Raw genomic sequence first — 25,045 nt, forward strand, 5'->3', positions numbered from 1 at the left:
CCAATAACATGGCCAACAGTGGACTCTGGAAGGTCCAGAAGCTGTGATGTCCCCGTACAGATTGGTTGGTGGCATCCCCCCGCCAGACCCCGGTGTCAGCTCTACACCTGGTGGCATCCCCCCGCCAGACCCCGGTGTCAGCTCTACACCTGGTGGCATCCCCCCGCCAGACCCCGGTGTCAGCTCTACACCTGGTGGCATCCCCCCGCCAGACCCCGGTGTCAGCTCTACACCTGGTGGCATCCCCCCGCCAGACCCCGGTGTCAGCTCTACACCTGGTGGCATCCCCCCGCCAGACCCCGGTGTCAGCTCTACACCTGGTGGCATCCCCCCGCCAGACCCCGGTGTCAGCTCTACACCTGGAGATTCCTGCACTGGGCCGTGCCTGTGTGATCCTCTCATTTACACCTGATGCTCACACATCCCCTGACAGCGCAGGATTGGGGGAGCGCAATAGTTTTGTCCACATAGTATAAGTGTGGATATTCAAGAGTTACCTTAGAGCTGGTTGAGGGACTACAAGCTCCCGGGGGATTTGCAGTTCTTTGCTGCAGCAAGTCTAGACGAGGCGGTACAGGTGGTAGGTTTGTCGGTGGGGCCATTGAAAGTGGAGATGGAGGCCTTTCAACCTAAAAGATAAAGCCAAGATTTTAATGTAATTTGAGACACAAAATGGAGAATCGCACCCCACATACACAACTTCTGGCAACGTGTTATTTCACCCTACCCTGAAAATTAATAAAGATTATACATTATATGTAACCCAAAATGGTACCAATAAAAACTACAGCGTGCCTCATAACAAGCCCCATGACCAGCCTGACAGAAGACTAGAATGAAAAGCAGATATGAAAATCCCCCCCAAAAAACGTTGCCTCCCGAGGTACCATAACAGGGCGCACCTTACAGCTGGTAACAGTACTCTGAAACGAACCATATTAACCAGAATTAAAATGTATGTAGTGCGACACCCAGGCATCAAATCCCAAAAAGAAAATGTGAGGCGAACCTTGGCCCCCGCTAACATGAAGAGAAAGTCGTTTCCGACTACGTCGTCGTCATCATCTTCATAACAAGGTGAAGGCGCCCCATCCAGACAGTGGCGGAGCATTTCTGCCATACCACCGCCTCGAGGGTCGAAGGGGTCCACTACAATGGGTTCTGTTCCTTTTATTTCACAGCGGCAGAAGGGACACCCCTGACCCTCCGACTCCTACAGAGGAGGAAGAGACAAGTTGTGAGCGAATGCCTTATGAAATCCAAGAAGGTTAGAGAACAAGACAAAGAGCTCACCTGCCAGGAAGTGAGGCACAGCGTGCACATGAGATGCCCGCAGGGTTCAATCTTTACATCTTTATCATTCTCGGCACAAATCTTGCAGAGCTGGAAGGTGGAGCCCATTTCACAATACAGCTCATACTGCTCCTGGGGAGAGAATGAACACATAGTAGCACATCACCGGCTGGCAGCATCCAAGTACCGCGCTCGGGGTCATCAAAGACCCTCGGTTACTAATACCGCAGTGATATGGAGTCACCAGAGCGGAGCGTCAATATCAGCACCACCCTACAAGCAGGAAAAATAAGCTCAGACTGGTGTTCCCATCGCAGCTAACCAAGGCCGAGATGGAAAAACTCCTTCTACAGGACTTACCGAAACAGTGCAGCGAAGCCGCCTCGGCTGTTCTCTTATAGGGGTTGTAGGGATTCCACGTTATCCCCCATCTGTCCACTGAGACCCCTGCCGATCTTGAGATCAGGGGTCTCATGTCCCCCGTCGTCCTCACTGTGGAGTTACTGAAACACCCGCAGTAAAAAGACACTGCATGGGGTACTGGTCGCACAAGCGAACTCTCTATTCACTTTTAATGGGATTGCGGCACCAGGCAGGGTATTTCTGTCAGCTCCATTGAAATGAATGAAGTGTTGCCCGCGCTGATCAGCCAACGCTCCCATCATGTTAAGGTCACTGGGGAATGGGGTTAGAAATGAACCCACATAGCGACAGGCAGAAGAGGATACAGGGAGATCCCCACCGATCAGCAAGTTACCCTCCCAGTGGATAGGAGATAACCTATATCCTTGGTAAACCCCTTCTAAGTCCCAACCACCCAGTACAGCCGTGCCGGAGGCAGTGGGGGCAACAGCTCAAACTAGATGAACTTCCAGAGGTCAGAGCTCTACCTATGAGACTTATCGTCTATCCTATGGATAGGCCATAAGTGTTGACATAGGAATAGTCATTTAACAGTAGTTTACCTGAGTAACTTTGATGTGGTCCTGAGGGGTGGGTTCACATAGGCCTGTTAAATCTGGGTTCTGATTTCGGCCATCAGGAAAGAGATAGCTGCAGGCACAAAAAAAAATACATAAAGAAACAGTAACTTTTCATACAACTTCTGCTCAGTAGCCCGTGCGTACGAATCTTGTATGTAAGGTACGTGCATAAAAATGTTTTTGTGTTCTACCACTGTAGTTTGCAGTGTCTGCCACTAGGGGTCTCACTTCCAGGACCTTTGCAATCCACAGCCTGTTAGGGACATGGGGACACTGCTAGTTACTACATACAGGGGTGAGCATTCAGATGCTGCTGATTGGAGCAGGGCTGTGCAAGCAGCATGGGAAGTGTAGCAAGTCCCAGCCAATCCAGTACTGGCAGAATAGCCGAGGACATCGCCCACCCCTGGAAGCGGATCGCAAACAGCAGCAAAGTAAGATAATCTACATGGAAAACTGAGCCGATAGAAAGTCTGATGTTGTTGACCCCCATAATCTAGAGCGGGGTCAGACTTTTGTAGAATTAAGCCAGCAGCCTGGTTAGGGTCAGCTGTGTGTTTGGAAGCTGCGGCTCCTCAGACTCCCTGCTGCCTCCACAAGAGCCGCAGTAACTTCTTGCACTTGCTATAACACCATATCTCCTCCATGCGTGCCAAGTGCTGCCACTCCTGCCTGGGCATTTGCTACCCACAGCAGCTAGTAGCACTGGGAAAACATGACAAGTCTCTATATGAGGACAATATAAAGAGTCGGCAGGATGACAGCCTCGCGGCCCGATCTGGAGATCACAGGGCTAGAACCATGTAATACCGCACTCACAATCCTTCCCGGAATCCATCGATCAGCGCCTGGAATAGAGGTTTGTTGTGTGGAATGGTCTGTAAAATGTTGCCATCCCCGGTAACGTATCCAATCGCCCACTGACCGAGTCTGGTACAACTCAGGCGGAAAATGTAACTGCAAGAGAACAAGAAATGGGAAAAAATGAGCGCTTTGTCCCTATGTTAGTCCTTCTAGTCACGCTACAGACTGCTGGGTAATTAACTCCTTAGTGACACCGCCTATTTGGGTCCTCGGGACACGACAAGGTTTTGGGTGTTTTCATCTCCACTTTTAGCCATAACCTTCTATTCGCCGAGTTCAATGTTCCAGAACATTCTTACTTTCCCATTGACGGCTCTGAGGGGGCGCGTTTTGTGCACAACAATTTGTCTTTTTAATTGGTTCCATTTTGGGGTACATATGGCCTTTTTGATCATTTTATTTTTTTTAAGAAGGCACAATGAACAAACTGCATTTTGGCTTAGAAGCATATATATTATATATATATATATTTTTTTTTTTTTTAAGAATTTAAACCGCGTGTTCAGTTTATTGTAGAGGTCGTCCGGGTGCAAGGATACCAAACTATAAAAAAAAAGGCAGGAAAGTGCACAAAAAAGTTTTTTTTAATTCCCATTTAACTTCTTTATTTCCATTTTCTTGTAGGGGACTTAAGCCTACGATTGCTATGCCATTACATTGCAGTACTTCTGTACTGCAATGTATTATCACAAATAGCTGTGATCATAAACTATGGCAGACCCAGACGCCATTGTCTGGTGGCCATGGTTACCCATCAGGCCTCCATGATTACATAGTAGGGTGTCAATGGCTCCAAGAGGGTGCATCATCCCTCTGAACCATTTATATTTTGTGATCAGTATTGATTGTGGCATATAGGGGGTTAATATCCCGCTGTCAGAGTCATGTCTAACTCCCGCCGGGGATGGCGCAGGCTCAGCTTACGAGTCCATGCCATCCATAGAATGTAAGCTTTCCTCCTGGGGAGGGAAGGGGTTAAAGAGGACCTGTGATAAAATCTTCGGGCTGTGTAGCTTTGCAGTCATGGCCAGCCTATTGCCACTTCTCTTCATACGCACCCCTGTTCGCCCCCTACAGGCCCTACCTAGATCCGGCTCCTGGAGCTATGGACTGCCAAGTGAGAAGACCCCACGGCTCCCCATCAGCAGGCAACATGAGACGTGATCAGCAGTCGGACGTCACCCATAACAGTGAGCAGCGGGACGAACGGCGTAGATTTAGGTTTGTGGTTGTGAAGGGTTTAACCCCTGAAGTCTCAGGAACAAGTACCATTTAAGCCACAACCCCCCCGCATGGAATGAAGCCCCAATGTCCTCACCTCCCGGGCTTGTGAATAAATTTCTGAAGTCGTGCTTTAACTTCATCGTAAGTCAGGAAAGCCATGTAACCCGGATGAGTCACGGCCAGGCTATTCCAGTTCCTGAGGAGCGAAGACCACGGCTGCGGGAAGAAGGAAAAGGAAGCAATCAATGAGCGCGCTCAGATACGAGGTCACTTACATGACGATTCATGGGAGGTTGGTTTCCCTGATAATCGGCCCGTGTAAATGTGCAAGAGAGCGGCCAACGAACGCGGGAACGCTTCATCTACGTCTTCATGCAAGCGTAAAAATCCCCAGTGGTTGGCTGTACATCTCTCCATGTGAACGGGAAGGTGTGCAGCCAACGATGACGGCTCCACGGGACAATCAATCGTTTACAATGGTTTGTCGCCATAGAGTCGATTATCTGCAGTGTGAATGACCGTGAACAAGGGACAATCGGTGTGCTTCATCAACTGGCGCTCCTTAACGCAGTCCGACTCTCAGCCCACCAAGGGCAGACAACAGAGAGTGGGAGAACAATATTTCCTACTTATTAAAACGGCACTGGTGGGTTTAGTTTCACGTGGACTTGGGTAGCCACAGCCGCCCCAATAATTGTGCCAGTCCTCAGTTGCCCCATAGTAATCGCGCCACCTCTCGATGCCCCAAGCCAGGCAGCAACCCCGCCAGGAAATACCTTGGCTTCTCTCCATAGTTCCGGTCCGGCCTCTCCAGCATCCTGTACACGCCATGCAGAAGCCGCGCGAGGGGGTCCGAGCCTATGAGGATTAGCCGGAGGTGGACCGGAGCTACAAAGGGAGGTAGTTCTTTCTGGCGGGGTTGTTGGTCCTAATGATCACTAACAGCACAAAAGTGCTGTAACTGATTACGGAAGAAGTCACAGGGGTCTGGCGCTGCCGGACCCTCCTGACGTCGGACCAAAAGACGAACACTTTTTAGCAACAATTTTTTCTTGCTAAAAGATGAATCTTTTAGTCAGAAAAATAAGGTAAATGGGTCTTAAGGTGCTACCAAGAGCTAACTATTCCCTATCCACAGGCACGCTGGGAGCCCCACACCGTCGCTCCATTCATTTCAACGACCGCGCCAAAGAGAATGCATGCGCGGCAATCTCCAGCAGTGTCATTGAAATAAATGGACAGTGGCCACGCCCATGTGACCTCTCGGCTCACGCGGGACCCGTCTGAACTCCCATTCCCGGTCAGACTGCTACTGATCATAAAGCTATCAGATAGGGGATCTCTTTAGATCTTGGTACAAACCCATTACCTGGAGGAAGCAGTTATTTCGTTTATTGCAGGGTTCCCCAACTCCAGTCCTCAGGGACCGCCCACAGGTCATGTTGTCAGGATTTCCTCAGTGTTGCACAGGTGATGTAATTATCATCAGCGCCTCCGACATTGCCACAGGTGTTCTTACCATAGGATATCCTGAAAACATGACCTGTTGGTGGTCCCTGAGGACTGGAGTTGGGGACCTCTGGTTTATTGCATAATCAAGGAAAATAGGCCCTACCTGAAAGAGGCGGGTGAAGATGTCAAACTCAAAAACAGAGATATAATCGTTGCATGTGAGGTCGATGGTGGATTTCAGCGCCATGGCTTCCAGGCCAGAAGAAATGGGGTGGACGTCGTGCAGCGCGTGGCGGAAGATTTTCCAGGGGACGATGGTTCTGTAAGAAAAAGTAAAAAAACATTTTTGTTGAGTCGGCCCTCCGGTACAACAGCTTTACTAGTAGAAGGCGCTTTCAGTTCCCCCTATACTTCAGCATTTCCACTACAAGTTTATGAACTTTAGTTCCATTTATTATCTTAAAGGGCACCCGTCCCCACCGACCGCCGCTATAAACTAAGTTATGGCGCGGTTCAGCGAGGCGACGGGGTATGCGTGTGCACAGAGGTTCTCAGACCGTGTGGACTTCACTAGCGGACGCCGCAGGTACGGGGCAGGGGGCAAGCATCCTCTGGTTACCAGTCACCTCAAGCACAACTTAGGTTATGGTGCCATTCGGGGGCGACTGTTCCCTTTTTATGTTCCGGTTTATCTTCTTTCAGGGAAGTCCAAGCCGATAGTTGTGAGTATGAATAGTGATTTTCTCTTTTTTTCTGGAAAGACTTAACGTATTTGATTATGCGTGTACCTTTTTAGCGCGTCCCAAAATTGCAAAATGTGTGGAATTTGTTGATTCTTTAATATTTTGTGATCCGTTATGAAAATTAAGAAAAATACCAATAAAACTTGATTTAAAAAAAACAAACAAGAACCGCACAGTAACTGGAAGCGGCGGTTTTGCTGCGTTTCTGCAACATGAGGAAAAAAGTTAAATAGGGGCGGCTATATTTATGGCATCCCTCGGATTGTGACTCTCCAGAGCCCGCACTGCGGAGAAGAAACTGCAGATCCTGCGCAGCCGGAAAAGGATTCCCCGACGCTTAGAGGAGCAGCTGAAGGCAGAGAACAGCAGACTGAGGGCTTATTCACACGAGCGACAAACTCGCCTGTGTGAACGCAGCCTTGGGCATACTCCTCACATACATGTTCTGTGTTTACGTGCCACTCAGGAAATCACCGGCTTCAGCAGTGAGGAGGCATTTACGGTAAATACACTGCTGAAGCCTGTGATTGGCTGAGTGCTCACATGAGCCGCCGCAGCAACTTCCTGGATGTGGGGTGGTGAAGGTCGGAGCGTTTCTGATGGACCAGGGAACATCTGACCGCCGAGCATGCCGGCCTTCCCTTTAAACTTTGAAATACAGCATATGAGGTGCAGAGATTGTAGGGGCGTGATCTGCGCCGGTCCCACATCTAAGGCCTGCCCTGCTTGGAAGAACAGCGGTCCAAGCTACTCGCTCAGTTCTCCAAAACTCCCAGAATGCCAGGAAGAGGTAAAATCCTAATGAAGAACTCCAAGTAAAGGACCTCTACAGACCCCCGCGCTCCTGCCGTTGGGCTCCGGGGGCCGCGATGGAACATATGGGGAGCAAAATTCCCAGAAGAAATCTCTCCATTGGCTGCCCAGGTTCTCCCAGGACCCCCCCTTACCACATATGGTGTGGATTATGCCATAATGACAGGGCAATGCCCCTTATAGCCACTGATCCCAGATGTTAACCCGTTAAAGGTTGCAATTTTGACAATAGTATTTCAAAGTCCTGAATGGCCCCCCTTGCGATAAGATTGTGAGGGGCCTTCTGACGGTCGCCAGGATTGCCATGAATGTCTACTAAGGCCTGCTTATGGCACATCTTAATAGACTGCCTGTCAGAACGAGGTATAATGCAATACTGTAGCACAAATGACTACAAGTTCTAGTCCCCTTTGAGGACTTACTGCATTATTTTGATAGATGCGACTTTTATGGACACCGTGATACCAAATAGGTTTTCTTATTGAGCATCAACAGACAAATATTAATGCACAATCCAGAATGGCGATCAATAAAGTTATAGGTTCTCCAAAACTAGTACCAATAGAAAACCGGTCATGTCGCAAATAAGAGCCCCTCACACAGCTACAGCAACGGGAAAATAAGGTTATGGAGGTCAGAAGACGGCAGAGCATGGAAATATACATTATATACACAAAATAAAGTTATAGAGGTCAGAAGACGGCAGCAGAGCATGAAAATATACATTATATACACAAAATAAAGATAAATACAAAATAATGGTACAGGAAAAAAAAAAAAAAAAACCCGAATTAAATTTGCCATCGTCGTGATCGTACTGCCCCACAGAACAACATTATGGCATCTTTGTAGGAGTCTACGCCATGAAAATATGCGCCCAAATTTAGTTTTTCTCCCCATTTCACTCCACGTAGAAATTTTGTAAACGTTTTTCAGTGCATTATGTCATTAAAGAATAGAACTCGTCCCGCAAAAACAACCCGCAGACGGCGACGGATAAACAAAAAGAATTAGGATTTTCTGAAAGTTGAGAAGAGAACTAAAAGTCTGGTCCTTCTGAGGATCAGACGGGATCTGGTCCCACCAGGTAAGGAGAGCCGGCAGGGGCTTCTGGGAAAGGCTTTCTTGAGGTTCCCGTGTGACTCCGGCCGCAGGGAGAGGAGCGAAATGTAGCAATCAGCAGGAAGGCCGGCAGTCATGTGACCCGCAGCTAATGGGACTGAGCAGAGCTGGAGGCAGGGGGAAGGCGGATACCCACGGCCATTGTTCTGCTCAAACGGTAAATATAGCTTTGTCCTAACCATCCCGGCCGCCGATTACCAGAAAGACATTTCATGCAGTCAGTCTGGAAGAAAGTGGAAAAACCTGAAATATGAGCAGCGGCCATCGATTGGGTCTTAACGTCAGATAGATGCAGTTTGGGAAAATCTTGTTTCTTTTAGATTAAAGGGGTTGTCCCGCGCCGAAACGTTTTTTTTTTTTTTCAATAGCCCCCCTGTTCGGCGCGAGACAAACCCGATGCAGGGGTTAAAGAAGAAAACCGGATAGTACTTACCCGAATCCCCGCGCTCTGGTGACTTCTTACTTACCTGGTGAAGATGGCCGCCGGGATCTTCACCCTCGGTGGACGGCAGGTCTTCTGTGCGGTCCATTGCCGATTCCAGCCTCCTGATTGGCTGGAATCGGCACGTGACGGGGCGGAGCTACGAGGAGCCGCTCTCTGGCACGAGCGGCCCCATTCAGAAAAGAAGAAGACCGGACTGCGCAAGCGCGTCTAATCTGGCGATTAGACGCTGAAAATTAGACGGCACCATGGAGACGAGGACGCTAGCAACGGAGCAGGTAAGTGAATAACTTCTGTATGGCTCATAATTAAAGCACGATGTACATTACAAAGTGCATTAATATGGCCATACAGAAGTGCTGAACCCCACTTTGTTTCGCGGGACAACCCCTTTAAGTACAGACAAAACTGTGACCTCCGATCGGGAGAAGAAATGTCTGCGAAGGGGCTGCACCAAGTCTAGAAGTCCTCCCCTATCCATAGACTATCCACAGGATGGGGGGGGGGGGGGGGGGGGGGGGGTAACATGGTGATTGGTGGGAGTCTCCCCACCGCAGCCTCATCACCGAGACGACTGAATGGGGCGCTGGTCACACAAGGGCACTTGGGGTCACCTTCAATGGGGCTGCAGGAATACCGGAGCAGCACCCGATCGACTATTTCCATCAGTATCCCTGCATATGGGACAAGTTTGATTCTTGCTACGACCCCTTTGACCCCTTAGTGCCCCTTTTACAGGGGCCAAAATGGTTCAGATTTTTACTGGATTGACAGAATCTGATCAGTTAGTGTAAAGGTCGTCAGTGACAATAAACGAGAATTCAGTCGCTCATCATTCAGCTTCTGCGCACAAACTGTACAGCGATCGGCCATGTAAATGGACAGTCACTGAATGGAGGCGGGCGGCTCAATGCACTGAGCGATCATAGCTTCTGTGTAAACGCACAGTAGTGATTGCCGCTCGTGTAAAAGGGCCCTTCAATCACTGACCCATTTCAGGCTTCACCGACCAACTGATTATTCCGTCTCGTTTCCTTGTCACAGTCATTCTTAGAGCCGAGCCTTGAGTCGTAGGAGGGCTCGTTTATTGCAGGACAACTTGTATGTTTAACGGCATCATTTTGGGGTACATATAACATTCTATAACTTTTGAGTCTTATTGGGGGAGGGTGGGAACGTCCACCATTGCTTCGGGTGATACGAACTTCATACAGCTTGAAGAATTTGAAAAAAAAAAATAAAAAAATTGTCCAAAAAATAATAAAGTTTTTTTTTGTGTTGCTGCATTCCAAGATCTCTAACAGTTTTAATTTTCCATCAGCGGAGCGGGAGGAGCGCTGGGTCTTCATTTGTCCTAATTTTTGGAACGTAACATTTTCGCTACTTTTTGTTACGCTTTTTTTTCTAGAGGCGAACTAAATCTGCAATTCTAACACCAAATGTACACACTCTGTTTCTCAGTATGCTGCTACTACTAAAGTTTATTATATATATATAGTTTTAAAAATTTCTTTCATCGCATTTATTCCCTTCCCCCGACCACGTGATGTTTTTCCCCTGGCGGGACAAGTTGTGCTTTTTAATTTGGTGATCCCTGACTTTTTCATCACTTTCGATTGTTTTTTTGTGAGGAGATATTAAAAATGTGGCAAAAATGGCCAATTTAGCGTATATTTTTTCACGGCGTGCACGTTTATTTACCCGGGTCGTTAGGATTGCAGCATAATCAAAATTGTGTCGATTTTTGTGTCTTTCATACTAAGATGGGAACGGTGGGGGTTTTACTTTAATTGTAATTTTTTCAGCCATTAGTGGGAAGATCCCTTTATTGGGGTATTCCAGCCAAAACATGCATCGCTTCCCCACTGGTGGTAACAAGCATCAAATTAGTAGAAGTCCGACCTATGGGACCTTCATCAGTTGCGGTGACAAGGACTTTGAATGTAGCGATGGTTGGGTGTGCGTCCGCCGCCGCACACAAACACGTGACAAAGACCCGCGTCCTGCGGATCCGCCAAACATGATAATTCAGTTACTGCCGACATTGCATTTTACGTCTAATAAACAGGGCTGCCATCTGCCAAGACCCGGCAGTCAGAGAATCCTTACTTCTCTCCAAAAGCTTTTCTCCAGAATTCGGCGGCGTCTGCCTTGGTGATCCGGAAAGTATCTCCTTGGAACAACCCATTGGGGAAGATTCCCTTTAACTCTGCCAGCATGTGACTGAAGATGAGGGACAGTTTGGTCAGGTTCCGCCTGGTGGGAAGAAAGAGCCAGTATTAATAATGAAGAAATACTTAGTGCACAACTTTCCATCAAACGCCACGTTTTGGTCTAGAGTCACTGGGGGACAAGGTAGCTGCTAAAGAGTTACCGTATATACCTGAGTATAAGCCGACCCGAGTATAAGCCGAGTCAAGTTTTACCACAAAAAAAAAAAAGTAAAAAAAACGTATTGACTCGCGTATATAGTAGATAAAAAAACAAAACAAAACCTTAATACTCGCCTATCAGCCGGCGTCTCTGTCCCTGGCACGATGCTCTCCCCAGCGGTACGGCCAGCTGCTGCTGTCTTCTCCCCGGCTTGCTTTTGAAATCCCCACCGTCAGCGCTGTGATTGTATTTAGCGCCAGCCAATCACAGCCGGCACTCAAACCAATGACAGCCATTCAGAATGTCATCACTGAATGGCTGTGATTGGTTTATTGGCCGGCGCTTGATCCAATCAAAACGCTGGTGGGCGGGGATTTTAAAAGCAAGCCAGGGAGAACACAGCGGGTAGAAGACTGCAGCAGCTGGCCTCACCACCAGGGACACAGACGCCGGCTGATATGTGAGTATTGAGGTTTTTTTATTCCTTTACCTCACTCGAGTACAAGCCGAGGGGGGCTTTATTTAGCACATTTTTTTGTGCTGAAACACTCGACTTATATTTGAGTATAAACGGTAGGTCCAATGGCGGCAGGTCTGTCAGAAACAAGTTAACCCAGTTGCAAGCGTTTCCTCTTTACAAAAATGCAAATCCTGTCCGCTACCCAGACATCTTCTCTCCGGGCTTTACTTCTAACCCTTTAATGACGCGGTCTTTTTCTTCCCCTCAGTTTTTGCTTTTTTCTTACCCGCTTTCAAAAAAAATCACCACCCTTATTTTTCCGCCGCTGTAGCCATCTGATGACTTCTTTGCCGCACGAGTTGTAGTTTTCAATGCTACCATTTAATGTACTGAGAACAACGTAGATCCCACAACCCGATAGCTACTCTGTGGGTCGGTACAATCACTGCCACACCAGATTCTAATTATTTGTTTTTTTCTGCTTTACTACTTTTAAAAAAATAAAACATTTTTGAAAAAAATATAAGATTTTCTGCCGTCATGTTCTAACTTGTCATAACTTATTTTCCATCGATAGAATTGTGTGAGGGCTCGTTTTTTTTGTGGCATCCTGTAGTTTTCCACTGAAACCACTTGGGGCACATATGACTTTTTGACTGGTTTTTATTAAAGGGGTTGTCCCGCGGCAGCAAGTGGGGTTATACACTTCTGTATGGCCATATTAATGCACTTTGTAATGTACATCGTGCATTAAATATTGGCCATACAGAAGTTATATACTTACCCCCTCCGGTGCTGGCGTCCCTGTCGCCATGGCGACGACCGAAGCCTTCTTCTGCCTGGATTAGAAGCACTTGCACTGTCTGACCTCTTCTGTCCCGCTCCGGCGTGCTCGCGCCGCAGAGGTCTTTTGCGCATGCGCAAAAGACCTCTGCGGCGCGAGCACGCCGGAGCGGCCCCTTCAGCGGGACAGAAGCAGCAGACAGCGCAAGCGCGTCTAATCCAGGCAGAAGGCGGCTTCGGTCGGGAGACCGGAATACTGGGCACCCCACTTGTGTTCTCCCTGGGCACCCCACTTTAAAAAGACAGACAAACTGCAGCAAGTTCAAAGAAGAGTTACCAAGATGGTGAGCGGTCTGCGAATCTTGTCCTATGAGGAGCGGTTAAAGGATCTGGGAATGTTTAGCAGAAGAGAAGGCTGAGAGGAGACTTAATAGCTGTCTACAAATATCTGAAGGGCTGTTACAGTGCAGAGGGATCAGCCCTATTCTCATCTGCACAAGGAAAGACTAGAAGCAATGGGATGAAACTGCAAGGGAGGAGACACAGATTAGATATTAGACAGTGAGGGGATCAATGAGTGGAACAGGTTACCAGGGAGGTGGGGAGTTCTCCGTCAATGGAAGTGTTCAAACAAAGGCTGGACAAATATCTATCTGGGATGATTTAGTGATCCTGCACTAAGCAGGGGGTTAGACCTGATGACCCTGGAGGACCCTTCCAACTCTACCATTCTAGGATTCTATGACTGGTGACCAAAAAACGGCAAATGCGTATTCTTTCTTTCTGATGGGATAATGAATTACTTTTGACAGATCCGACTTTGATGGATGCAGCTATACCAAAAAGGGTTTATTTTTCCTTCTCATTTTATTATAAATAAACAAGGAAAGGTTTTTTTTGTTTTCTTTTTAACTTATTACCTTTTATTTTTTCAAAACTCATTTTCACTTTTTTTGTCCACATAAGGGACTTGAACTTGAGAACGCTTGATTGCTGATCGGAGTATAATGCAATACCCCAATATTATGTTGTACCACGCTCTGACATGCAGTGGCCTGCAGCATGGATTGATAGACAATCATGGCAACTGAACAGCACCCGGCGATCTCACAGGGAGGCTCGTTCGGCCCCTGTCAGAATTGGCAGCAGCATTTCAAGTGTTGACAGTCTGCTGCGGGCGAGTGCCAACTGTCAAAGACAGCCAGCACCTGCCGTGCATGGAGGAGCATCGGCCATTTTTATAGCATTTGCTATGCAGGATAAAAAGTGTCCTTGAGTACCCTAAACCGATGGCACTTTCTAAACACAGTTGCATGTGAAACAGTGGTTGAACAGCGCCACAGCTGGCCACAGGCAGTGCGATGTACTGCAGCTCAGCTCTATTGGAGTGTAAGGGACTGAGCTGCAATACCCCCTACAACCCGAGGACAGGGGTTTAAAGAAAACAGCGGCTTTTCTGATCTCTTCCAATCCCTTTACCCATCATCCCCCTCACCAATCCTGATGGGTGCAAACAGAGTGGAGGCCAAACTGGAGCACATAAATATTCAGCTATAAAGCGTGTAACGAGGCCTCGCGGACCCTATACGGCAGTTCTACCGACTCTGCAGCTGCGCGTACAACTATCCCGCCACCGTTTCACAATCTTCGTGCGTCGAAGCCCCCCCGACTGCGGTCACATTCACTTCCTCTCACTTTTTCCACTGCAAAATGCAAAACTTCCTACTTTTATACAGAAACGTGTTGCCGCCCCAAAAGCTGCAAGAAGCGGCTGCAGAGCGTCATGTTTCACCGTAGAAAGCAAGGATCCTTACCACGGAAGTGTAGCGCGCACCTCTCACCCACCGCAGCGCTGAGCTCTCGTCTACACGAAAGAGGAAGCTCTGCAGCTCCTCTGGTCTACTTCAGGCTGGATGTTTAACCCCTTAGTGACGCGGCCTATTCTGGACCGTGACAATTCATGGGGGCTTCATCTGTCCTTTTCTCAGTCCATAACTATCCTACCATTGACACAGCTGTGCGGGGGGGGGGGGGGGGGGGTGTTGTTGCACGGTGAGCTGCAGATTTTATTGGTACTATTCTTTGGGTACATATAATGGATTGTTTTCTTTGGGAGGATGAGGAGAGAAAACATCAATTCTGCCATTTTTTCTTTGACTTATTTTTTAACATTGACATAATTTTTTTCTGCGGATCCGTACGATTACAATATCACCAAAATTATGTTTTTTATATTTTCTGTATAGGTTGTAACGGATGCGCACATAACAAACATGTTGGTTTTTAAATTAAATAACATTTTTTGAACTAAGACAAGTTTCTTTTAAACATTTTTTATGTCCCTGTAGGGGACTTGAACCTGTAATGCTATGATCGAGCTGATAAGTTGCAGTACAGACGTACTGCAATGTATCATCGCTTCTCATAGCGATCACAGGCCATGGCAGACCTGGACACAATTGTCCGACAGGAGTGGTCTTGTTCCTACACTACAGCAAAAATGACAATTTTATTCTGTGGGTCAGTAGATTTAAGATGATGCAAAATTATTTAAAAAATAAATAAAAACAATTACTTTCTTCCGCCATAACTTTATTTTTATGTCGACATAGTTGAGAGCTCGTTTTTTGCGCAACATCCTGTAGCTTCTTTGTTGGTACCATTTTGGAGTACTTATGACTTCTGGATCGCTTTTTATTCGTTTTTCTTGCAGATGGGGTGACCAAAAAAGCCAAGTTCTGATGTGTTATTTTTGTTTCCTGACACAAGGTAAATAATGCGGTACTTTGATAGATTGGGCTCTTACAGACGCAGCGATACCAAATACGTTTCAGTTGTTTTTAATTTAGATTATAAATACTTTTTTTTTTTTTTTTACCTAGTGCCCTTAAGGGACTTGAACTTGCGAAGGTTTGATCACTGCTGTAGTATGATGTAACACCGTAGTATTGATAGGCCATCTGCAATGGCAACAATGGGGACTTTCAGAAGGCCCATTGCAACTCAATGGCATCTTGGGACCTCAACAGGGCATTTAAATGCCGCTATAAGAAATAAAGACAGCATTTAAAAGGTTAACAGCTGCGATCAACAGTGGTGCTGATTGAAGCTGTTGCCGGCAGGTGTCAGCTGTAAGAAGTAGCCGTCAACAGCCCTGCATGTAGCGGGATCAACTCCTGACCCCCCTCCATAGAAACCCCGAATGCACAGGACGTAACTGTACAGCTCGGGTCGTTAAGGGGTTAAAAGAGGAGAAAAATCGTATGCTGTGCGAGAATGCGCCATGGTCTTGGATCGTCCCGTGTAAATGGGGCATTAGTCGAAATGTCTAGCGTCTTCAAAAATCAGCGAACAAAGTGCGGCCCGCTAATAGGAATATCTTTCTGGATTAGAGGGGTGGATGACCCAGACTGAGGACAGGCCAGCAAACGTAAACCCATGAAAGCTTGCCACACAGCCCCCCGCTGAGACCCCCACCCATCAGCAAGTGTGCCCCCTATTGTTCTGATCCAGTGTGACCGCACTCACACGGTCTTTGGGCCGCGCACTATATGCACCGTCTGATGGGTGTTCCCGCTGTATCCCTGTAAACCCCGCCCACTCACTACGGAGGACGTCATGTGTTCAGCGTCACCACGTGCGCCGTCGCCAGTCTGGCAGGGAAAGAGTCACAGCGCATGTGGTGACGCTGAACATGTGACTTCTGTAGTGGGCGGAGCTGGAGACATTACAAAGTACTGATTGGGTGGGGTTTCATCAGTGAGGGGCAGGGATGCAGCGGGACCGCATCGTCCTAGCATATGGTGTGCAGCCCAAAGACGGGGTGAGTGCAGTCACACTGGATATACAAAAGGTACCATCATACCCTTCATGTCCCTGGGCATCCACCTGTGCATTCAGTGGGGGGCCCAAAATCTGGTGGGAAGACTTCTTCACAAATGATGGAAGTTCTGAAAGCTATAAGAGACACTGCAGAATCAGAGTTGGAACAGGTACTTGCCGATTAAATTGGCTAATGCTCCCCAGTCCTCTCTATGGGACTGCTGCAGAGAGGTGAGCGCCAGTCCCACACAGATGAGTGGAATGTGCGTGTCCGACCCACTGCTCCACGATTGGGATCTGTGTCCCCCCAGTAGTCGGACCCCAACCACTCAGACATTTATCCCTTAATCTGTGGATACAGGAGAAGTTTTACTCTCGGCACCTCTGAAGGGGTTGTATCAGAACTACAATGTATCCCCTATCCTTAGAATATCGTGGGGGTCTCAGCGCTGCAACTCTCACTGATTCTGAGACTAGAGGTCCTGAGCCCCCATGTTCTCCTCATCGCTTTTCCCACCTGACGTGACGTCACTGAATGAAGCGCTGGCCGGGTGTGCGAGGTCAGAACTCCATTTACTTCAGTGGGGCTGAAAGAAACAGATGGTGAACCCCAATGGGGACAGAACCCGGGGCAAAGTGCTGTATGAGATGCTCACCGCTTACTGCTCAGCTATCTCCACAGTCCCACTGAAAATTAATGGTGCGGAGGTAAGTTTGCACGCCCAGCGCTGCATTTGCTAACAGGCTGGACTAGACGGACATTGTCTTCATTCAGCCTTACGAACTATGTTACTATTTCTCATCTGCCTCACTGCGGGGGGCGGTCTAATAAGCCTGCAGTGAGGATGCGGAGGGACATGGGACCCCCATTCTTGTGATCGGTGGGCGTCTCGGCAAACTAGCTTTGGCCAACTAGTGATTCTGGTACAAGGCCTGAAATAGACCCCCATACCGGCACCAGATGGCGTCACACAGGACCCCGTAACTCACCTCGGCTGCGAGTTCTCCTCGTACATGCGTTCTTTGCCCTCCTTGAACAGACTAATCGTTTGCTTTGTCTTCTTCAAGAGGTTTTCCATGAAAACTCTAAAGTACTCGTTTTCTCCCAGAATCTCCATCTTTCCCTCGTAGCGAGACATAATGGTGCGGAGGTGCTGGTACGTGTCCGGCAGCAAGTCCAAAATATAAGGGGGGCTGTTCTTCAACGCAAGCCTCTGGTTCTGGCACAACCGAACCACCTACAAAGAGAACAAACAATCAGTAACCCCGTTTTTCGGATTTCTTAGGATTTCTATTTTAACCTCTTGATGACGGACATTCTTGTTTTTTCCTCCCCACTTTAAAAACAAACCCCAACTCTTATTGTTCCGGAGCCGCTGCTGTCTGAAGGCTCGATTAGTGGGGAGACTTCTAGTTTTCTATGGCGCTCCCTGACATACCAGAAAATGCACTGGGAATTTTTGAACATTTTTAAGTGGAGTAAAATGAAAGCAAAATTAAGCTTTCTGGAGGGTTTGCTTTTACAATATACAAACTGCAGCAAAAGTCGCATCTTTACTCTGTACGATTACAATGATACCAAGTTTATGTAGTTTTTTTTTTTTTTTACTACAACCCCCCCCCCACGCCCCCCCCCCCCCCACACACACACAAAGTATACATTTTCTATCGCAGTCTTCCGATCGCCATAATGTTTTTTCCCGTTGATGCGGAGGTGTATGAGGACTCTTTTTTTTTTGCAGGAAGGCCTGTGGTTTCTATCAGTACCATTTTGGGGTCTGTACGACTTTTTAAAGGGTTGCAGTTCCATATTAGTTACAGACTCTAAAGAGCCCCAGCTCTGGCATCGCATACATTCTTCTTGGGTGATGTTTACCACGCAGGATTAATAATCCCCAACTTATTAAAATATCACCTTTATGGAGAAAACGACGCCAATTCTATTTTTATGTTTTAATGCAAAGAAAAAAAAAAAAAAGGGAACCCCTTTTCTAACTATTTAAACCTGCCATCATTTGATCGCTTACGTTTGATTACACTGTAATAGCGCAGTATTGCAGTACACTATATTCTTGCAGACAATCTGTGTCCCAGACTGCCATGACACTCAGACAGCGCCCGCATTCTCATCGGGAAGGCGGGGTGTGGAACGACTGTTTGGACTGATCGCTACATTTAAATTCCGGGTTACCTGCCCCGATAGGCGGCATCTCGATTACCTCAGCGATGGCCAGTACACCTTTCTATGGACCCCCTACTATCCCAGTACGATAGTCCCTGACCTCGCCCTCGGAGGAGCCGCATTCACTTAGACCTGGACCCCGGACCAGCAGGCTATTCCCATGTTATTTAGTGCTAACATATCCGCAGCTGTGTGCAGGGATCACCGCTCATCAGGCCCGACACAAAGACCAACTTCATAGGAAGCCAGTTAGCAGTAACTTAGCTGGAGTGGGAGGTAATTGGAGAGCACGGTCACAGGGAGCATCTGCTGGGTACATTTCTATAAGATGAGACATCCGCTGCACACAAGACCGCGTCATGGATGCCTGTGGACAGGCCTTTAAAGGGTAGGGTCATATTTAAAGCTTACCTGACTTTTCAAAATAAGCAGCCGTGTGTACATGAGCAATAACTATCTGGCCGTTACATGACTTCTATATGGCATTTATCACTAGTTGCAGGCTGCATCTGTAATTTTCTGTTTTCTCTAGAGATTCTATAGACTGCTGCTATGATGTCTCCATACACTGTACACATAGGACAGCAGGATCTCCTCTCTCTGTGCTGGTGGGTGTAGACTGCTGCTATGATGTCTCCATACACTGTACACATGGGAGAGCAGGATCTCTTCTCTATCTCTGAGCTGGTGGGTGTAGACTGCTGCTATGATGTCTCCATACACTGTACACATGGGAGAGCAGGATCTCTTCTCTATCTCTGAGCTGGTGGGTGTAGACTGCTGCTATGATGTCTCCATACACTGTACACATAGGAGAGCGGGATCCCTTTTCTATCTCTGAGCTGGTGGGTGTAGACTGCTGCTATGATGTCTATATATACTGTACACATAGGAGAGCAGGATCTCTTCTCTCTCTCTGAGCTGGTGGGTGTAGACTGCTACTATGATGTCTCCATACACTGTACACATAGGAGAGCAGGATCTCTTTATCTCTGAGCTGGTGGGTGTAGACTGCTGCTATGATGTCTCCATACACTGCACACATAGGAGAGCAGGATGTCTTCTCCATCTCTGAGCTGGTGGGTGTAGACTGCTGCTATGATGTCTCCATACACTGTACACATAGAGCGGGATCTCTTCTCTATCTCTGAGCTGGTGGATGTAGACTGCTGCTATGATATCTCCATACACTGTACACATAGGAGAGCAGGATCTCTTCTGTATCTCTGAGCTGGTGGATGTAGACTGCTGCTATGATATCTCCATACACTGCACACATAGGAGAGCAGGATCTCTTCTGTATCTCTGAGCTGGTGGGTGTAGACTGCTGCTATGATGTCTCCATACACTGTACACATAGAGCGGGATCTCTTCTCTATCTCTGAGCTGGTGGGTGTAGACTGCTGCTATGATATCTCCATACACTGTACACATAGGAGAGCAGGATCTCTTCTGTATCTCTGAGCTGGTGGATGTAGACTGCTGCTATGATATCTCCATACACTGCACACATAGGAGAGCAGGATCTCTTCTGTATCTCTGAGCTGGTGGGTGTAGACTGCTGCTATGATGTCTCCATACACTGTACATAGAGGAGAGCAGGATCTCTTCTCTATCTCTGAGCTGGTGGGTGTAGACTGCTGCTATGATGTCTCCATACACTGTACACATAGGGGATCAGGATCTCTTCTCTATCTCTGAGCTGGTGGGTGTAGACTACTGCTATGATGTCTCTATACACTGTACACATTGGAGAGCAGGATCTCTTCTCTATCCTTGAGCTGGTGGGTGTAGACTGCTGCTATGATGTCTCCATACACTGTACACATAGAAGAGCAGGATCTCTTCTCTGTCATTGAGCTGGTGGGTGTAGTCTGCTGCTATGATGTCTCCATACACTGTACATATAGGAGAGCAGGATCTCTTCTCTATCTCTGAGCTGGAGGGTGTAGACTGCTGCTATGATGTCTCCATACACTGTACACATAGGAGAGCAGGATCTCTTCTCTATCTCTGAGCTGGTGGGTGTAGACTGCTGCAATGATGTCTCCATACACTGTACACATAGGAGAGCAGGATCTCTTCTGTATCTCTGAGCTGGTGGGTGTAGTCTGCTGCTATGATATCTCCATACACTGTACATATAGGAGAGCAGGATCTCTTCTGTATCTCTGAGCTGGTGGATGTAGACTGCTGCTATGATATCTCCATACACTGTACACATAGGAGAGCAGGATCTCTTCTCTATCTCTGAGCTGGTGGGTGTAGACTGCTGCTATGATGTCTCCATACACTGTACACATAGGGGATCAGGATCTCTTTATCTCTGAGCTGGTGGGTGTAGACTACTGCTATGATGTCTCTATACACTGTACACATTGGAGAGCAGGATCTCTTTATCCTTGAGCTGGTGGGTGTAGACTGCTGCTATGATGTCTCCATACACTGTACACATAGAAGAGCAGGATCTCTTCTCTGTCATTGAGCTGGTGGGTGTAGTCTGCTGCTATGATGTCTCCATACACTGTACATATAGGAGAGCAGGATCTCTTCTCTATCTCTGAGCTGGTGGGTGTAGACTACTGCTATGATGTCTCCATACACTGTACACATAGGAGAGCAGGATGTCTTCTCTATCTCTGAGCTGGTGGGTGTAGTCTGCTGCTATGATGTCTCCATACACTGTACACATAGGAGAGCAGGATCTCTTCTCTATCTCTGAGCTGGTGGGTGTAGACTGCTGCTAGGTCGTCTCCATACACTGTACACAGAGAATAAGAGACCCTGTTCTCCTATTTTTGAGATGGTGGGTGTAGACTGCTATGATGTTGTCTCAATTTAATTGTGCACAGAGAGGAATCCGGATGTATTCTTCTCTATGGTTGGTGACATCACCTGGTTTCAGCTGCGGTCTTTATGTCCATAGTACAGATGTATGTTGTGGCTTGAAAGCGTGTCTCCTAATCTGAACTCAGATCATTAAAATCTTAGGCTCGGAGTTTGGGTCAGGAGACCCGCAGTCATGCTGGGACACACATCCACATTACGACACAAAAATGCGCCCAAAGTACTATTAGCTGCAGCACGTGTCTCTGCTTCTGTCTCCCTCCCCGCTCCACAGACATCTATGAGCAGCATGGGACAACACCCCACATACACACTTCCTGTAATCAGTCTGTTACTACAGATGAAAGTTATATGTTAACATGCAGTGGGCAGCAAAATGGGAAGAAGGAAGACCCCAAATGGCCAGCAATTTAGAGGGATTTTTCAGCACAAAAACATTTAGGTAAATTTGCACTTTTTACTGTTACTAGTCCCCCTGCATATACAAGTCAGCTACTAGGGGGCGTCCTGAGCCCGGTCACCTTGTGTGCCCTCACACATCCACTGGTCCCAACACCTAACAGTCTGGTCAGATGCTCTTCTCTACTAGTGGTCTGTTGGGGGTCCTGAGCCCGGTCACCTTGTGGACCATCCACTGGTCCCAACAGTCTGATCAGAAGCGCGCCTCTACTGGTGGTCTGCAGGGGGCGTCCTGAGCCCAGTCACCTTGTGTGTTCTCACACATCCACTGGTCCCAACACCTCCTAACAGTCTGGTCAGACGCTCCTATCTACTGTTGGTTTGTAGGGGGCGTCCTGAGCCCCATCCCCTTGTGTACCCCCATCCACTGGTCCCGACACCCCCTAACAATCTGGTCAGAACAGACGTTGGGTGACAATTCATCAATACGACCATCCAGCTTCTCACATCCCAATATTGCGCCCCTGTCAGACTCTGTTAACGGGTAAAATCTCTTCTCTGCGTCGTAGAGGCGCCTAGTGGCCAACAAGCTCTACAAGTGGAAGAAGCGGCCGTGATGGACTCCGCTGCGGTATTCCGCTTGTGGAGCCCGTCACGGCTGTGTGCATAAGGCCTAAAGAAGTTCATGAAATGTTGACTGACCCGCGTGATCCACCTGTTTGACCGCATGATTATATATCGGCTGGACTAAAACAGAAAAGGCTGATAAAACATAACACCGCTTAAACACGAAGTAGTCATAGATTTCTCCCTGCGTTCTGTAGAGCCACTCAGTCCCGTTGCCTCAGCTTCCTGTGTGATGACGCCACAATGTTCATGTCCGCGGATTCTCAGAATAATTTTCAACTTCCCTTTAGCAAAAAAAGGAAAAGGTTTTGTCGACATCCTCAGTATTGTGCAAGGTTTCTCCGGACTGCCTACACCAGCGGGCTTCGGCTGGTTTTTTTTTTTATAGGTTAGGAGCATACAAAATTCTAAAAAAAAAGCCACCTCCGTCTCCAGGACCGCCGACGTGCTAAAGTACATCCGCACAGACGTTTGGAATCCACAGTAGCATTTTTGGGATTTCAAATACTTTTTGACCTCAAAGGGTTCTGTAGTGAATACCAGTGCCCTTCAGGGACAAGCACAAAATACTCTACTTTTAGGACAAAAGAGGCAAGCTTTAGCAAGAAAAAAAAAAGCATGTGCATCTTTTGGTCCGATGTCGGGAGGGTCTGGCAGCGCTAGACCCCTCTGACTGCTTCCATACTGATCAGACAGTGCTTTTGCACTAACTGCTCATTTGCACCTGCGAGAGTACCTTACCTCCTGCCAAAGCTCTGGTCCGACCGTCACTGGTTATCACAGGCTCTGACCCCTCTGCCCTGACATCTGTGCTGTGTAGGACGTGCAGCAACGCAGACGCCGGGAGAAGTCAGAGTCGGTGTTCATCAGCGGCAGACTGACCGGAGGTACAGAGGGAAGTACTTCCTGGTGGATTGCTGCCCCATTGGGAAGTACTATTACCACTGAGGACCGTTATTACTACTAGGCACCACTATTACTAACTACTGCAAACCAATCTTATTACTGGAACCACTGCAGCCCACTTTTACTACTTGGTGAACATCTATCCTTGGGGCTTACTCTTACTACTGGGACCACAATTACAACTGGTCTTGTATTTCTTCTTTACCCCTACATACACACCATCTATCTACACCTATACACTGAATGGCCCTTTATTAGACCCCCGGCCTCTCACGATTGGCGCTTCCCTGTATGGTAATTCCCCCCGTGACCGCGGAGTGCGGCATACAATCACATGACAAGTTTTCCACGGATCAGTTTTAGTGCGAATCCAAATTAGATGAGAAAATCCAGCGATCGGAGTGACTTCCAACGAGGCCGGTCATCAGTGCTGGCGAGGGGCTCACCGCCAACCGCGGAACATCTCCTGGTCAGATAGATCCAGATTACTGTTGCTGATGGGAGGTCAGAATTTGGCGCAAGCAGCATGAATCGCTGACCCCTTCCTGTCAGAACATGCCAGCACCGCCATCTAATCTGCGGCAACTACAAGAAGCTTCCTGTCCGCGGGGGCCGATATTCCTGTAGAGCGAATTTATCACCAAGTGGAATCTTTGCAACAAGGAATTGCTGCAGTTCTAAAGACCAAAGGAGCCCAACGTTGCTAGATGGGGGTCGGTAAATAAAGGGGCGGTCGGGGTACATAATTCTTCAGGTTAGATCAATCATCGTTACGGTTGCGGATGTTTATCTCACGTTAATGTATGACATCTGTACAAGAATGGGTTTTAGCATTCTTGGTTTGTCAGGTGTTTTGACCTCTGACCTCGGTGATGGATGGAGCTTCCAGTTATTCTTCTTAGTGTTGCATAAAGCAACATGGTTTTCACTTCATTACAAACCTGAAGAGAACGGCAAGTTCTAGAATGCCTTAGAAGAGATTCCTGGAAGCTGTCCTACGGGTCCGACGTCCTCCTCTCCGGGAGGCGCCCGTTATACATCCACAAGACTCTTCCTCCTCCTTTATCAGCTTCTTCAGGAGTCTCGCTGGCCGTCTCCGCGGCTCGGGCTGAGTCACTGTTTCCAGGGGAAGCTGTTTGCGGTTTCCTTTAGTACAGAGGATCTGACAACCGCATCGGAGTGGCAGCTGTGCAGGTTCCCACGTGACCACACTAGATGGAGAAGAACAGCTGGAGGCGGCAGATCTACGGCAGGTCAGATGCTGGTAGAGGGGTCACGGCACGTGAAGCGGATGTCACACAGGATACAACATGGGAGCCCTCTTCATTCAAGAATACTCAGGACTGTCTGGATCTAAAACGGTTTTCTCACTAACACTTGTGCCTCATCAATAGGGGATAAACGTCAGACCGCTGATGGCCTGACCGCTGCGACCCTACAGCAATCTGCCGATCTATGCGCAATGACCCTTCCACGAGAACGGCGCAGTGGTGCTCATCCGTGTTCACGGCTCCATTCACTTCCATGGGACAGAGGCAGATTATCCATTTCCGCAATCTCCCTCCGTCCCATAGATATGGATGGAGCGGCGGTCAGATACGCACACCACGCTCCCCAAGGGGTCGGGACTTACAGATGTTGACATTGTGAGTCTGACCTCCTGGACCAACAACTTCAATCCGATATTTATCTGCTATCTGGTGGAAAGAG

General features: G+C 48.0%; 1 protein-coding gene across 1 annotated transcript in view; it reads right to left on the bottom strand.

Annotated features, from left to right (window-relative positions):
• Positions 1-25,045, bottom strand: part of CBL (Cbl proto-oncogene) — a 60,206-nt gene that overhangs the window by 22,646 nt on the left and 12,515 nt on the right. Inside the window, exons 2-10 of the mRNA XM_066606100.1 lie at positions 17,365-17,612; positions 11,046-11,192; positions 5,980-6,136; positions 4,459-4,580; positions 3,096-3,233; positions 2,259-2,346; positions 1,294-1,425; positions 1,010-1,213; positions 498-629 (exon numbers count right to left, since the gene is read on the bottom strand). Coding sequence (XP_066462197.1) covers positions 498-629; positions 1,010-1,213; positions 1,294-1,425; positions 2,259-2,346; positions 3,096-3,233; positions 4,459-4,580; positions 5,980-6,136; positions 11,046-11,192; positions 17,365-17,612 — 1,368 coding nt within the window. The remainder of the gene's footprint in view (positions 1-497; positions 630-1,009; positions 1,214-1,293; positions 1,426-2,258; positions 2,347-3,095; positions 3,234-4,458; positions 4,581-5,979; positions 6,137-11,045; positions 11,193-17,364; positions 17,613-25,045) is intronic.

The sequence above is a fragment of the Eleutherodactylus coqui genome, chromosome 6, assembly GCF_035609145.1.
Source record: "Eleutherodactylus coqui strain aEleCoq1 chromosome 6, aEleCoq1.hap1, whole genome shotgun sequence".
NCBI classification, from domain to species: domain Eukaryota; kingdom Metazoa; phylum Chordata; class Amphibia; order Anura; family Eleutherodactylidae; genus Eleutherodactylus; species Eleutherodactylus coqui.